Source organism: Emydura macquarii, unplaced genomic scaffold (genome assembly GCF_026122565.2).
Source record: "Emydura macquarii macquarii isolate MOO-44397 ecotype Brisbane River unplaced genomic scaffold, CSIRO-AGI_Emac_v2 contig_374, whole genome shotgun sequence".
Taxonomy (NCBI): domain Eukaryota; kingdom Metazoa; phylum Chordata; order Testudines; family Chelidae; genus Emydura; species Emydura macquarii.
In genome coordinates this window covers 13,895,764-13,910,737 of record NW_027130511.1, presented here as the reverse complement: position 1 = coordinate 13,910,737, position 14,974 = coordinate 13,895,764, and the positions used below count along the sequence as shown (strand labels likewise).

The following is a 14,974-nucleotide window of genomic DNA, read 5'->3' as shown; positions in this document are numbered from 1 at the left end:
TTATAATATATTCCCTGTCAATTAAACATTAATATAAAACTTAACACTATATCTCGTTCAGGTGCTATTTAGTGGTGACACCGAGTATCTTTCCCAGACCTGAAGAACTCTGTGTAAACTTGAAAGATTGTCTCTTTCACCAACAGAAGCTGGTCCAATAAAAGATATTACCTAGTTCACATTGTCTATGAAATACAGTGGTTCATTTTACCAATTCTTTCTTTTCATCACTGTCAGTAATTGCAGACTGAAAGCTTGGTGATTAATATTAATCACTATTAATTAATTAAAGTTTTCAGACTGTATATAAACTTTCAGCTATAAATCTCTCTTTTTATCTCAGGAAATTTCTCTCCATAATTCATACCTTCTACATTTAGGAAACTTTAGTCTATATCTTCCATAAGATTTTAAACATATTGACTCTCTTTAGGCTCTGTTTAACTAATGGTGAATTTAAGTAAATACTTTACCTTTGAGATTCTGTTACATGGGAAAATATAACTCCAAAGAGACGGACTGCAGCACTGATAACAGATAGTGTGGGAGGTAGAGGTTTAGGCACTGAATCACCTTCTGCAGATCTCTCATAAATTGAATAAGGGTCATACTCCAGGCTTCCTCCAGCTGTATTGCTACCTAAGAGGAGCTGCAAAAGGCAGAAATATGACAGTTACATTTCCTGGCTAAGGCACAAATCACTGCTGACTCTACCGTTAACTAATTGTTATACTATAACAGCAAATACCTGCTCTTCAATAAATCTGTGGTCAGTCTCCTGCAAGAAAGGACCAAGTAAAAGAAGATCATCCTGGTGACAGAGAGGCGGAAGCAAGAATGTAGATGCAGCCATTTGGTTATCAGGGACAGTGAAGTCAGCCACTAGCTCTTTCAGAATGGCACAGAAGCTCCCTGTAAATTATATGGACAGAGAAAATAACTTTTATTCAAAATAGTGATTAAGTACTTGCCCACTTACAATTTTGTGAACAAGACATTTACACAGGAAAGCTGATGACATTCAAAAATATTTTCTAAGGCCCCCAATGCTGCAACTTCTTGTGTGTGACAGACTACTACATTCACATGGAGACCCACTGACTTCCCCGGAAATCCATGTAGGCATACCAATCCACCCATTCACAAGAAATTGTGAGAGTGACGTATTAGTCATAAGGCTAAGTGGAATAAAATGGGTCTTTTTCAAGTGACTCCAAACCATTATTCTTCAATACAAGTTACTTGCTGGGCAACAGAGCAGTTAGCCAAGCTTGTGTAGATGGACAAATGCAAGTCCATGAAGAGCGACAGATTTCTCCTATCAATTTTCTAAACGTTAGTGCCAAGTTAAGGTGGGATACTTTACATGTCCAAATATGAACTGCAAAATCTGGGAATTAGATGTTATATAAAATACTCATCTGTACTGACCAGAGGTAAAATCAAGAAAGAGACAATACAGAAATGGAGAAAGGAACAGCAGTGGGTAGGGGAAATGGAGATGATTTACTGTACCTGGAGGTTCTTTGAGGTATGTGGTCCTTATCTGGATTCCATAGGTGGGTGCGCATATGCGCCATGCTCCGGAACTATTCGTAGTAGTGTCTGTCAACCCGCGTGTGCGTCAGCCGCATGGTGCATCCGTGGTCTTATGAGGCTGTGCGGGTCGATGCCACTCCAGCTCCCTCTTACTGACAGACACAGAGCCCATAGCAGAGGGGATGCAAGGCAGGACTGGAATCCAGATAGGGACCACACATTTTGAACAATCTTCAGTTACAGTAAGTAACCTCCATCTCTTCTTTGAGTGTTGGTCCCTATGTGGATAGTGTAGCGAGCAGTATTCAGCGTGGAGGTGGGAGCGAGGGCTTGCTGGAAGTGAGAATGTATAGGACTGTGTGTCTAACTGCTGCATCTGCTTCTGTTGCTGGTGCAATGGTGTAGTGCGTGGTGAAAGTCTGGACGGAGAACCACGTAGCCACCCTACAAATGTTCTGCCACGGAACCTCCAAAGGGTGGTCCTGGCTGGATGTCCATACAGTACAATGTCTCCACTTGGCTTGGTAACATTCTTTGGTGGATGGTCATCTGCTATGTGAGAGGACATCACACACGGGTGTGGAGCAAGTGTGGTCTACGTGCGAGACCCATCCAAATAACAGGCCATGAGGTGAAGCAGATATGGATTCGGGTGTAGGATTTGACTGTGTGCTTGTGAGAGGAGATCTGGAAGAGGGGGAAGGAGGATCGGAGGGTAGGTGTAGAAGTGAAGGAGGTTGGTGAACCAATACTGGTGAAGCCAATAGGGAGCAATGAGGATGAGGACTGCTTGGTCCCGGTGCACCTTGTGTAGGACCTGTGGGAAGAGTGGGATGGTTGGGAAGGCATATCGAAGGCCTGATGTCTAGGGGAGGAGGAGAGCGTCTCCTTGAGAGCTAGGTCCAAGAGCACCCCTGGAGTAGAAGAGGGGAAGCTTGTGGTTGGTCATGGTTGTAAAGAGGTCCCATTGCAGCATGTCCTGCTGTTGGAAGATGGAGCTGAGAGAGAGGTTGTGGAGCTCCCACTTGTGGTTATGAAATAAACGGCTGAGCATGTTTGCAAGGGAGCGGCTGGTGCCTGGAAGATGGACAGCATGTAACGTGACACTGTGTCAGAGGCACCAGTTCCAGAGGTGTATTGCCTCCACACAAAGGGACAGAGAGACCTGGTGTCCTGTTTGTTGATATAGACAACAAACAGGGCATCCGAAAGGAGTTGTATTTAGCGGGTGTGGAGAAATGGTAGAAACACTTGGCAGGCATGGCGGATGGCCTATAGCTCCAGGATATTGATGTGCATCCTCGTCTCTCTGGGGGACCAGAGGCCCCAGGCCACGTGGCCTTTCAGATGGGTGCCTAAGCCCATGAGTGAAGCGTATGTGGTGAGAGTGATACAAGGTGTGGGAAGGTTGAAAGGAATACCGGCCATGACCTTGGTCAAATTGCCCCACCACAAGAAGCCAGGACTGAGATGGGAATGGGAATTCGCTGGTCAAGGTGGTTTGTCTGCGGGTCATAGACAGAGTGGAGCCACAGCTGAAGGCATCGCATGTGCTAGTGGACATATGGTGTGACAGAGGTGCAAGCCACTATACGTTTGAGAAGGGAGAACTGGCAGATCCACGGGTGGGGATGATGGCGCAAGCTCGCTATAAGTGAGGTGAGGGCAGCGAATGTCTGATGGAAGAAAGGCTCGCCTTGCAAGGGAGTCCAATCGAGCTCCTATGAAGACAAGCGAGCCGGCTGCCATAAGGGTCGACTTGTCCTCGTTGATACAGATTCCCAAGTTGGCGAGGAAGGTTTGTACAGTATTGATGGTGACAAAGAAGCGATTGTGGGACGAAGCGACCAAAAGCCTGTCATTCAGGTCTGGGAACAAGGAGCGGCCGAGACAGTTGCATATATGCTGTTACTACTGTGAAGACGTGGGGAGTGATGGCAATACCGAAGGGAAGGACCTGGAACTGACAGTAAGAATGCCACACCATGAAATGAAGGAATTTGCAATGGGCGAGATGGATGTCCACATGGAAGTATGCATCCTTCATATCGAGAGCCGTGAACCAGGCTCCGGGGTGGGAAGGGAGGAAATGATCAGGGGAAGGATGACCATCTGAAAGTGAAACTTGTGGATAAATCAATTCAGTGCCTGTAGGTCTAAAATGGGCCAAATGCCACCCCCTTTCTTCAGCATAAGGAAATAGGGGGAGGAGAACCCACAGCTGCGTTAGTGACATGGGACGGGTTCTATGGCGCTCTTCCTAAGGAGAGTATGTGCTTCTTCTTGAAGGAATTGTTGGGACAGATCCCCAGGGCCACAATGGGGAGGGAAGGAGACGAAACTCTCTGAGGTACCCCTGGTGAATAACGTCCACCCTACGATCGGTGGTAATCTTGACGCAATTGCGAGCAAGGAGGGCAAGACAGCTCCTGAACACAACCAGAATGACCGCAATGGAGGTGAAGGAAGGTTCATGGGTCTCAAGGGAAGAGTCAAAAGAGATGCTTGGAAGGCTGTTGCAGGAGAGAAGAGGAGATGGATGCAGTAGCAGCGGAATAACGGGCTCATTGGGACCGCTGACAGTGGCAAGACTGTTCTTTTGTTGCGGAGGGTAAAGTTGATAAGTGGATTAGGGAAGCTGGAGGATTGAAGCCAGAAGTTGCGAAGAAGCACCACACCAGATGCGAAAGAGCAAGATGCTGGATCTGCGGCATCAACCACTGCTTGAAAGGTGACCTTGGCTACCAGTTTACCCTGGTCAACAAGGGATTTAAACTCAGCCTGTTTGTCCTCCAGAAGGGATATCTGAAACTCCATCAGTTTGGAGTATGAAATGAAGTAGTACTTCACCTGTATGACTTGGTAACTGGCAATGCAGAACTGCAGACCCGCAGAGGTGTTGACCTTGTGCCCAAGTAGGTCAAGTTTTTTGGCAGCCTATTCTGGAATAGTGGCTTTGAGGTGTTGTTGGTGGGCAAGTTCAGTTGCCGCCTGCACCACTAGAGAGTATGGGATGAGTGGGGGCTAGGAGAACAAGAAGTTTGTGTTCTTAGCAGGAACAGTGTAGCGTCGCTCTGCTTGCTTTAATGTGGGAGCACAAGAAGCAGGGACATGCCAGATGGTCTGCATCAGCTGCAGAAGCGTGCTATGGATGGGAAGTGCCATTTATGATAGGCCAGCCAGCTGTAAAATGTCCAAGAATTGGTCCTGGCGGTCTTGTATGCCTTCCACTAAGAGGTTGAGACCCCCAGCCATGCAACGAAGCAAATCCTGATATTGGTTGTGGTCATCAGGGGGCGAAAGGGAAAGCGTCTGAGTGCCTCATCTGGAGACAATGAGGCTCTGATCGGGGCTGGTGGTACTGATGGTGCTGACAGAACAGGTGATGAGGCAGCGTCCCGAGGTTCCCCATAGACCGAGGAAGGAGCCATGTGAACAGGCAGTGAGAGTTCGCCGTAGCTGCTGTAGAGGTCCCAAGCATGCCAATAAGGCCAGGCATAGGGATGTGTGGGAAATGGGGGTTCGTGAGGGTAACGGAACCATGTCTCTGCATGGGATCTGTATGCTGGTGCATAGGGCAGGGGCCTAGATTCCGGGCTGAACGAGTGCACCAGTGAAAATGCAAGGTCTGGTCCAAAGACCATTCAGAGTCAGATGGTTGATCCGAGAAAGGTGGTCCTGTCGCAACAGGTAGTACCAGCGGTGCGAGAGGCACAGCATAGGTGTCCGAAGTCAGTCTGGTCATTGATGGAGCCGGCAGAGTGGATGGGAGTGGAGCGGCATGCTGATGGAGTAACAGTGGCTTGTTTGCAGGGGACAGGAGCTCCAGTCGTGTCAATGAGCCAGGATGCAGCAGGGAGCCAGCATATGGCATCAGGAGGTCAGCTGTTGACATAGTTGGAGAGAAGCGGCCAGCATGTGCGGGACCGGATGTGAGAGTCAGGACAGTTCCGGCGGTGTGAACAATGCTGGGGGTGAAGATGGAGGCCCCTGTGTCGAGAATGGGATGGGCTGCTCTTTACGATGCTTAGAACAGTGCTCTGTTTTGGTCTTCTTCGGCAGTGGAACAGCTGTATCGATGCATGACTTCTCACATGACCTGGCACAGCTTGGGGAGGCAACGCTACATTTTGGGACAGTCCCTGTTGGGGAGCGGCCCTTATGCCTGTGGCGTTGCGCCTTATGAGCATGATGGGTCTTTGTCAATGGTGCCGGTGCCATTGGTGCCACTTGGGAGTGAGCTGGGGGAGCACTCACCGATGGTGAGGTGCGGTGATTTGGCAGATCTGTTGGTCCTGGACCCAAATGCACATCTTGGTGCATTGCCTCCTCCATAAGGTGTTTCCAGAGGCAAAGTTCTTTAGCTTCACAAGTCCATGAAGGAAAGAACCAGAAAATGGAGCAGTAGGCAACAATGTGAGTCTCTCCAAGGCAGTACCAACACCGTTGGTGCTGCTTGCTCATGGAGAATGAGCACAGTCATGACACACAGCTTTTAAAGCCAGCTTGCCAGAACATAATCTCCCAGAATGGGTGGGACGCCCCACAAAGGGAACTAACTGTTTTAACTAGACTAACTAACTAACTCTACAACTGCAAGAAATATATACACTACAACTATAAAACAGATTTTTGAAGAAATGGACTCCTTAGCAAGCTAAGAGTGAGGAGGAAGAGGGGTTCCGACTCTGGCCATGCAGCAGTAAGAGGGAACTGGTAGGGCATCGACCCATACAGCCTCATAAGACCTCAGATGCATCATGTGGCCGATGCACAACACACTCGTAGGTCGACGGACACTACTACAAACAGTTCTTCCAGCTCCAGCGCACGTGTACCCACATATGGAATCCACATAGGGAAGAGCACTTGAAGAATAGACATTAAAAGAAAAGTTAATGCCAATACCAATGAAGAGTCAGGTAGGCAAAAATGGCAGTATAATGACTGTATCCAGGTGAAGAATCTGGGTGAAGTTAAGCAGAAACAACTAAGATGATGGTACACCCGTGCAAGAAGCCTAGGCAACAAAATGGAGAAACTAGAACTACTGCTGCAGCAAGTGAAACCAAATATTACATGGATAGCAGAAACATGGTGGAATAGTAGTCATGACTAGAGTACAGGTACTGAAGGGTATGTGCTGTTCAGGAAAGACAGAAATAAAGGTAAAGGTAAAGGTGGTGGAGTAGCATTGTATATCAATGATGTGGTAGACTGTAAAGAAATTAGAAGTGATGGAATGGATAAAACAGAATCTGTTTGGGTCAAAATCACTTTGGGGAAGAAAACTACGAGAGTCTCCCCTGGGATAGTGCTTGGGGTCTGCTATGGATAGAGACTTCTTTAATGTTTTTAATGAAATCAATACTCCTGGGAATTGTGTGATGATGAGAGATTAACTTCCCAGATATAGATTGGAGGACAATTGCTACTAAAAATAGTAGGGCCCAGATTTTCCTGGATGTGATAGCTGACAGATTTCTTCAGCAAACCTACAAGAGGTGATGCCATTTTAGGTTTGGTATTGGTGGGTAGTGAGGACCTCATAGAAGAGCTGGTTGTAGGGGGGCAATCTTGGTTCAAGTGGTCATGAATAGTTCAAACTAACCGGAAAAACAAACAAAAACAGATCTGCAACTAGAGTCCTTGATTGCAAATGGGCAAACGCTAAAAAATTAAGGGAATTAGTTAGGAAAGTGGACTGGAGTGAAAAACTTAAGGATTTGAAAGTGGAGGAGGCTTGGAATTACTTAAAGTCAAAGTTGCAGAAGCTATTTGAAGCCTGCATCCAAAGCAAAAGGAAAAAAATCATATGGAAGGGTTGCAGACCAAACTAGATCAGCAAGTATCTCAAACAGGTTATTAAGAGAAAGCAGAAAGTCTACAAGAAATGAAAGATTGGATGGATCAGCAAGGAAAGCTATCTCTGGGAGATCACAAAGTGTTGGGAAAAAGTGAGAACTGCCAAAAGGCAAACAGAGTTGGATTTTACAAAGGAAATTAAAATCAATAATAAAAGGTTCTATAGTCATATAAATAAAAAGAAAACAAGGAAAAAGAGGGACCGTCAAGCACTGAAGGTGAGGTGGGAGATTAAAGATAAATTAGGCCCCAGCACCTAATCAAATACTTTGCCTCAGTTTTTAATAAGGATAATGAGGATCTTAGGGATAGTGGCAGGGTGGCTAATGGAAATGAGGATATGGAGGTAGAAATGACCACATCTGACGTGGAAGTCAAACTCAAACAGTTTAATGGGACCAAATCAGGGGGCCTGGATAATCTCCATTCAAGAATATTTAAGGAACTGGCACATGAAATTGCAAACCAAGTAGCAAGGATTTTTAATGAATCTGTAAACTCAGGAGTTTTACCCTGTGACTTGAGAATTTCAACTTCAGTACCTATTTGTGAGAAAGGGAAAAAAGCAATCTGGGAAACTACAGGCCTATTAGTTTGACCTCAATTGTGTGCAAGGTCTTAGAACAAATTTTGAAAGAGAACATATTTAAGGACATAGAGGTAAATGGTAATTGCAATAAAATATAACATGGTTTTACAAAAGGTAGATCATGCCAGATCAACCTGATGATCTCTTTCTTTGAGAAGATAACTGACTTTTTATACAAAAGAAATGGAGTAAATCTAACCTATCTGGATTTCAGAAAGGCATCTGATACAGTTTCACATGGGAAATTATTAATTAAATATGAGAATTGAAAGGAGGATAAGGAACTGGTTGAAGGGGAGTCTACAGTGGGTCATACTGAAAGGTGAACTGTCAGGTTGGAGGGAGGTTACTAGTGTAGTTCCTCAGGAGTCAGAGTTGGGACCAATTTTATTTACCGTATTTCCCCATGTATAAGACGCTCCCATGTATAAGACGCACCTTAATTTTGGGGCCCAAAATTTGAAAATAAATGTATTACGGTACATCACCGGTAAGTATCACTGTATAAGACGCACCCAGTTTTTAGACCGCAAATTTTTCGAAAAAAGGTGCGTCTTATACATGGGGAAATACGGTAACATTTTCATTCATGTCCTCGGCACAAAAGGTGGGTGTGCTCTAATAAAATCAGTGGATGACATAAAATTGGGAGGTATTGCAAATATGGAGGAGGACCAGAATATCATACAAGAAGATCCAGAGGACCTTGAAAACTGCAGTAATAGAAATGGGATGAAATTTAACAGTGCAAAGTCAAGCATGTAGAGACCAACAACAAGAATTTTTGCTATAAACTGTGTTGATCAGTTGGAAGCAACAGAGAAGAATAAAGACCTTGGTGTATTCACTGAACACATGATGATTATGAGCTATCAATGTGATGCATCCATGAAACAGGCTAATGTAATCCTAGGAGGCACCAGGTGAGGTATTTCTAGTAGATCTAGGGAAATGTTAGTATCATTATACACGGCACTAGTAAGACCTGATCTGGAATCCTGTGTGCAGTTCTGGTCTCCCATACTTAAGACAAATGAAATCAAACAAACAGGTGCAGAGAAAGGCTACTACCATGATCACAGGAATGGAAAACCTGCCTTATGAGAGGAGGCTCAAAGAGATTGGCTTGTTTAGCCGAACCAAACGAAGGCTGAGGGGAGATATGATAACTCTCTATAAATACATCAGAAGAATAAATATCAGGAAGGGAGAGGAGTCATTAAAGTTAAGTGCCAATACTGACAAGAACAAATGGACATAAACTGACCATGAACAAGTTTCGGCTTGATATCATACAAAGATTTCTAACTATCAGAGGTGTGAAGTTCTGGAATAACCTTCCAAGGGGAGAAGTGGGGGCAAAAAACCTAACTGGGTTCAAGACGGAGTATGATAAATTTATGGAGGGGATGATGATATGGTGAGATTGCCTACAATGGCACGTAGCTGATCTGTGACTACTAGTAGCAAATGTCCCCAAAAGCCAGTGATGGGATACCAGATGGGGAGGGCTCTGAATTACTACAAAGAATTCTTTCCCAAATGTCTGACTATTGGGTCTTGCCCACATGCTCAGCGTTCAATTGACCCCCATATCTGGGGTCGGGAAGGAATTTTCACCTAGGTCACATTGGCAGAAGACGCTGGGGAATTTTTGCCTTCCTCTGCAGTATGGGGCAAGGGTCACTTGCAGGTTTAAACTAGTGTAAATGGTGGATTCACTGTGACTTGAAGTCTTTAAATCATGATTTGAGGACATTAGTAACTCAGCCAGAGGTTATGGGTCTATTACATGAGTGGGTGGGCAAGGCTCTTGGCCTGCAACGTGCAGGAGGTCAGACTAGATGATCATAATGGTCCCTTCAGGCCTTAAAGTCTATGAGTGTGGTGATCAACTGTCTGTCCTACAGCAATATAGCCATGAAGTGTAGTACATACACTTGTATTTCAGGAGTTTGCCCTCATCAAGCAGAACATAAACAGGCTACAACAGCAGGTAGTATAATGACATTTTGCATCAGTAATTTAACCTTTAGGGTATTAAATTAATTTTCCTCATTTTAACAGGTTAACATTCAGACAGGTCTCTGCTCCATTGTACATAATGCACAATGGCACTAAGCATTTAAAATCAGCATATTTTAAGCTATTCAATTGTCAGCACTATAAGAGTACGATTTGGTAGAAATTTTCTGGTGCAATACCATGAAACCAGTCTTATGTCAGCTACAGGTAGGTGAATCTACTGTGTTAACAAATACTGTCCCAAACAATCTTAAAGAAATACTTGACAAAAATGAAGTTATATACATACACACACCTGATACAGATAATATGTACAAAAACCCAACCACCACCTACTTTAAGAGAACATTAAAGTGGCAAAATCAAGCATGTAAAAATTAGGAAATTCCAACATGACGTTTTCCTGTGCAACCTTAATGATATAATCGCTGATTAAATGATCACATACAGTTATTACTCATTCAATGGCACTGAACTTTTTTAAGTTTAAAAAAAAGCAAACTGAGAAAAAAACTCCATCATCTGGAGCTATACTGATGTCTAGATAGGTCATCAGCACGGTTGGGAGTAACTGGCAACAGTAGCAGACTGTTATCCTTTAACCACAAAGGGAAGGCACACACATTAACTTTCTGGTCCTGTTCTCCACTGGTCCCTTTCCCTGCCCCCTGCTCCTGTTACTTCACCCCTGCTTCTGCATATATAAACCTCAATAACTATTATTTTGGATAGATGTCATATTTGTTAACAAAATCAAAACCTCCCTCCTTTCAAGTAAGGTTACAGTCACAATAAGCATATTCTGAGACACACAGCAGATCTTCAACAAAACCAGGGAAGTTCAGTTATAAAAGAAGCAAAAACAAAAAAATGCAAAGCCACCACCATAAGCCCAATTCTTTAATAATCTTTTTCAAACAGCCTTTAAAAGGGCTACCCTGCATTTTCTGATCAAATACAGATCTGTTCTAGCACCAACCACCTGCCGAGTTATGGTCTTTTGAACAAGATTATGCCAATGCAAAACAACTGAACATTGTAAAATAGAAGAAAAAGAAGTTGATCTATTTCTAGCTGTTCATCTTTATCTCATTAAGAAAAAAAGAACTGAATGAATGCCTCCCATTTCACAACTGGTTTAGATAGCACTACATAGTAAGCAGATAAAGAAGGACGAGCAGTGCCATTATGGGCTGCCTGACAAAAACTTCTGTTTTCAACCATACAAAAATATACAAAACTATATAATAATATAATAAAAATATATAAACAAGAACTATGAATTGCTACAAGTTTCTCATCCTTTGTGCTTGTCTGAGCCATGAAAAAAGCAACACAACGCAAAACAAAAGTACAATATCACCCAGAACATTCCAACACATGAAATTGGTTTAACCAGAAAATATTATATATTGCACAATTACATGGTGTTCAGATATATTTGTTTAATTTAAAAAAAACCCAAATCTCTAACATTTCTATCAGGAAATAGTAAAATAAGTAGCATTTGTAGAGAAATATCATAGAGAAAAACTATCACAGGAAGAAAAATGTCTCCATAGTTAGCTTCTCAGTAAAACGTATTTTGCTTCACTAGATAAAAATATAGTTAACTGTATTAAATACCAAAGGACTTTGAAAATAAACTTCTACGGCGTACCCTAACCTTTATATTCCCATATTATTGTGTTCCAAGTGGATGAACAGATTCAGGACAACAACTGTCAGGAAGAATTACTTCTATGTACTTCTGCATGAGCTCAAGATATAAGGGGCTTCAGGCTCTTTGCGGTGCCTTCAGAATTTGACTATTAATTCGAATAGGTCTTTTGATGCTCTTTGTTTGTTAGTTCTAGACTACTGCAACATCAACATCGGTTGTGCATTGCTCTCGTATCACTCTATTCAGGCATAAACATGTCAGATGCTATTATATTGCCTATTTTTCAGTAACGTTAAATAATCCCCAAATATTACAAAGAAAAATACACATTTTAATTCTATAAAGGTTTTTTCCTTCAGTAAAAATAATGAAAATGCAAATAAGTAGCTCATCTTTTGTCTTTTAAATTCCATTCACAATTGTGTATTATACCACATCTCCAGTTTAATAACTTTTAAAGTGAAGTGATAATGATTTATCCTTCTAAACGTTTAGTTAATTGTTACCACTAAATGGAGCAGATTATTCTAGGGTGAGAAATCCCTTCAGGAGTTTGATGTCACAGCAAAATGCAGATGGCAGGGAGGTAAATGTTCCCCTTAGCCCTGAAGACACAACCCAGTGCTCAGTTGTCAATCCCTCCAGCTCTACCCTCCAGGTCACTAAATGACTACTACACTGGTTTTGTTATTTTCCATATTTAATTTTGTATAGCAAACTAGGCTGATGGCAGTATTAAAAAACAAAAACTAAACCAAAACACGCACACACGAAATAATTCAAAGACAGACGTTTTAACTGAATTAATTACAATGAGCAGTATAGTACTAGACTATTGAGATTACTGACAATCAGGTTAAAATACTGCTAATTACATCTTGCTACAGAAGAGTCAGTCTGTCTCAAGATTTAGCTATTACTCATTTGAGGTAAAATTTAGGTTTGGCAATCTACAGGGCCCAGATTAATATATCTGTAATGTAATGATCTAGTCAGAGTAATTCAAAGTAAATTAAATCTATTGTAATAGACTGTGCAATTGGTTTACACTGCAATTATTCCTCCTGGATTTATTAATTTAACTTTCCAGTGAATCCTATCATGGTGAATGAATGCTAATATTAAATTAAAATTATAAAGATTGCCACCAATCTTCAATTTTCTAGAAATTCAGGACAAAAGTCTGGTTTTCTAATAAAGGGAAAGGGTGATCATAAACATTTAAAAGTGTTGCAAAACAGAATATGAAAACAGAGTGGCCTCAATGCAATTCCATGAAACCTGAACTTGGAAAATATAACAATGGGCACTTCAGAAAAGATGATGAAAACAAATCTTGCTAGCTGTACATTTGTTATTAAGTGAAAACTCACAAATAAATCCTTAGTATTTTTCTCTTAAAACTGTATTTCTTGGTAAGAAAACACATACCTTCATAGATCTTTGGGGGCAATAAAGCCAATAATTCATAAAGTTTGTGCCTATAAGTCACTGATGGGGTTTTTAAAGCATTTCCATACATTTTATGTATTGAAGGGAGCCTTGAAAAAAATACAGAAAACACATCATATATGTTAAACAGAGATAAAGTGTTACGTAACAAATTTCAGTTACTGATTTGCTTTCATTTGTACTGTAATTCGTATTCACCACCCTTGAGGCTACACACATTACAGCTGCTGCCTAATTTGCAGTGCCAACATACGAACAAGCAGCTTATATTTCTATTAACTCATAAAACCCGTTTCCTAATCCCCAACCTGTATTTTTATGCACTACTGTAGAAATATAAAAAGCTTTTATATTGTCTTGTACTTCACGTCTTTCTTGCAGTTAACCTTTTTGTAGTTTTGTCCTACCACGTTCTAGCTCAAATCCAAAAGATATTAAACATGCATGTTCTGGAGTGATAGAAATGTTAAAATACTGAACACAAAGGGGAGGAAAAGAACAATTTCCATTTTAAGTAACAGTCTAAATATAAGAAGTGCCTGTTTATAAACCATTTCTGTCTCTAGAGTAATCATGCACCGTGTATATTTGTTTTATGAAACTGAACACATGCACACATAAATGCTATCTTGCTGTGTGTATAAACTGCACAAAAATGTTATCCCAGTATGTGCATAAACAGAAAAATGCCATGATTAGTGTTTGATTGCAAAAAACAAAAATAAAAATTCTGCAGCCAAACGTGATGTCAGATAAAAATAAATCTAACAAAAAAGAAAATTGATTTCCTGTTTTGTTTCTTAACATGACATGGCAACACACAAAAGACATAGGGCTTGTCTTCATTACAGTAGAGAACTTTAGTAACTGGAGCTAGCCTAGTGTGAGCGAGCACATAATGAGACTGACCACAATGAGAAAAACTCCAACTATGCAGAGTGATTTGAGTAGCACTTAAGTAACTGGATTAGCCATTGAAGAGTAAATGTAACTTGAGTTGCTGCATCCCTTAGCTTCAGCATCAGCTGTACTGGAACTTCAATTTTCTAATCCCACAGCCCTACCCTCACGCATGAGGGGCCAGCTAGCTTGATCTTAAAACACCACTTAACATGAGCTAGAAATGTGTGTATGTGTGTATAGGAGTCAGTTTAGGAGCAAAAAAGACGGTTACTTATCTTATAACTGTTGTTCTTCAAGATGTGTTGCTCATGTCCATTCCATTGTAGGTGTGTGCATGCCTTCATGCATGGTTACTGGAAATTTTTTCCCCTTTAGCTGTACCTGTAGAGCCAGCTTCGGCGCCCTTTGGCTTATGAGGTGCTGCAGGCCCTATGCCCCCTCAGTTCCTTCTTGCCACCAACTCCGGCAGCAGAGACGGGGGGTGGGTCATGGAATGGACATGAGCAACACATCTTGAAGAACACCAGTTACAAGGTAAGTAACTGTCTTTTCTTCTTCGAGTGCTTGCTCACGTCCAATTCATTGTAGGTGACTCACAAGCAATACCTTGGAGGTGAGCCAGAGTTAAAGATGAGTTGCCTGCTGGAAGATGGCGTATTGGGACGTGAAGGTGTGAACAGACGACCAGGTGGCAGCCCTGATGATGTCTTGCACAGGTACTCTCACTAGGAAGGCTGTAGACGAAGCTTGAGCTCTAGTTGAGTGGGCTGTAATTATCCCCAGAAACAGCATCTTCACTTGCTCATAGCAGACCTTGATGCAGGAAGTTATCCATGATGAGATGCGCTGGGTGGAAACAGGTAAGCCTTTCATCCAATCAGCCACTGCGACGAAGAATTGTGTAAATCTCTGGAATGGTCTCGTGCGCTTGATGTAGA

General features: G+C 42.3%; 1 protein-coding gene across 3 annotated transcripts in view; it reads right to left on the bottom strand.

Annotated features, from left to right (window-relative positions):
* HEATR5A (HEAT repeat containing 5A) overlaps window positions 1–14,974 on the bottom strand; it is a 114,049-nt gene that overhangs the window by 61,549 nt on the left and 37,526 nt on the right. For all 3 annotated transcript variants that reach the window (XM_067534371.1, XM_067534353.1, XM_067534361.1), the window contains 3 exons: window positions 13,113–13,222; window positions 749–912; window positions 474–649 (listed from right to left, as the gene is read on the bottom strand). In XM_067534371.1, the coding sequence (XP_067390472.1) occupies window positions 474–649; window positions 749–912; window positions 13,113–13,222 (450 nt within the window). The remainder of the gene's footprint in view (window positions 1–473; window positions 650–748; window positions 913–13,112; window positions 13,223–14,974) is intronic.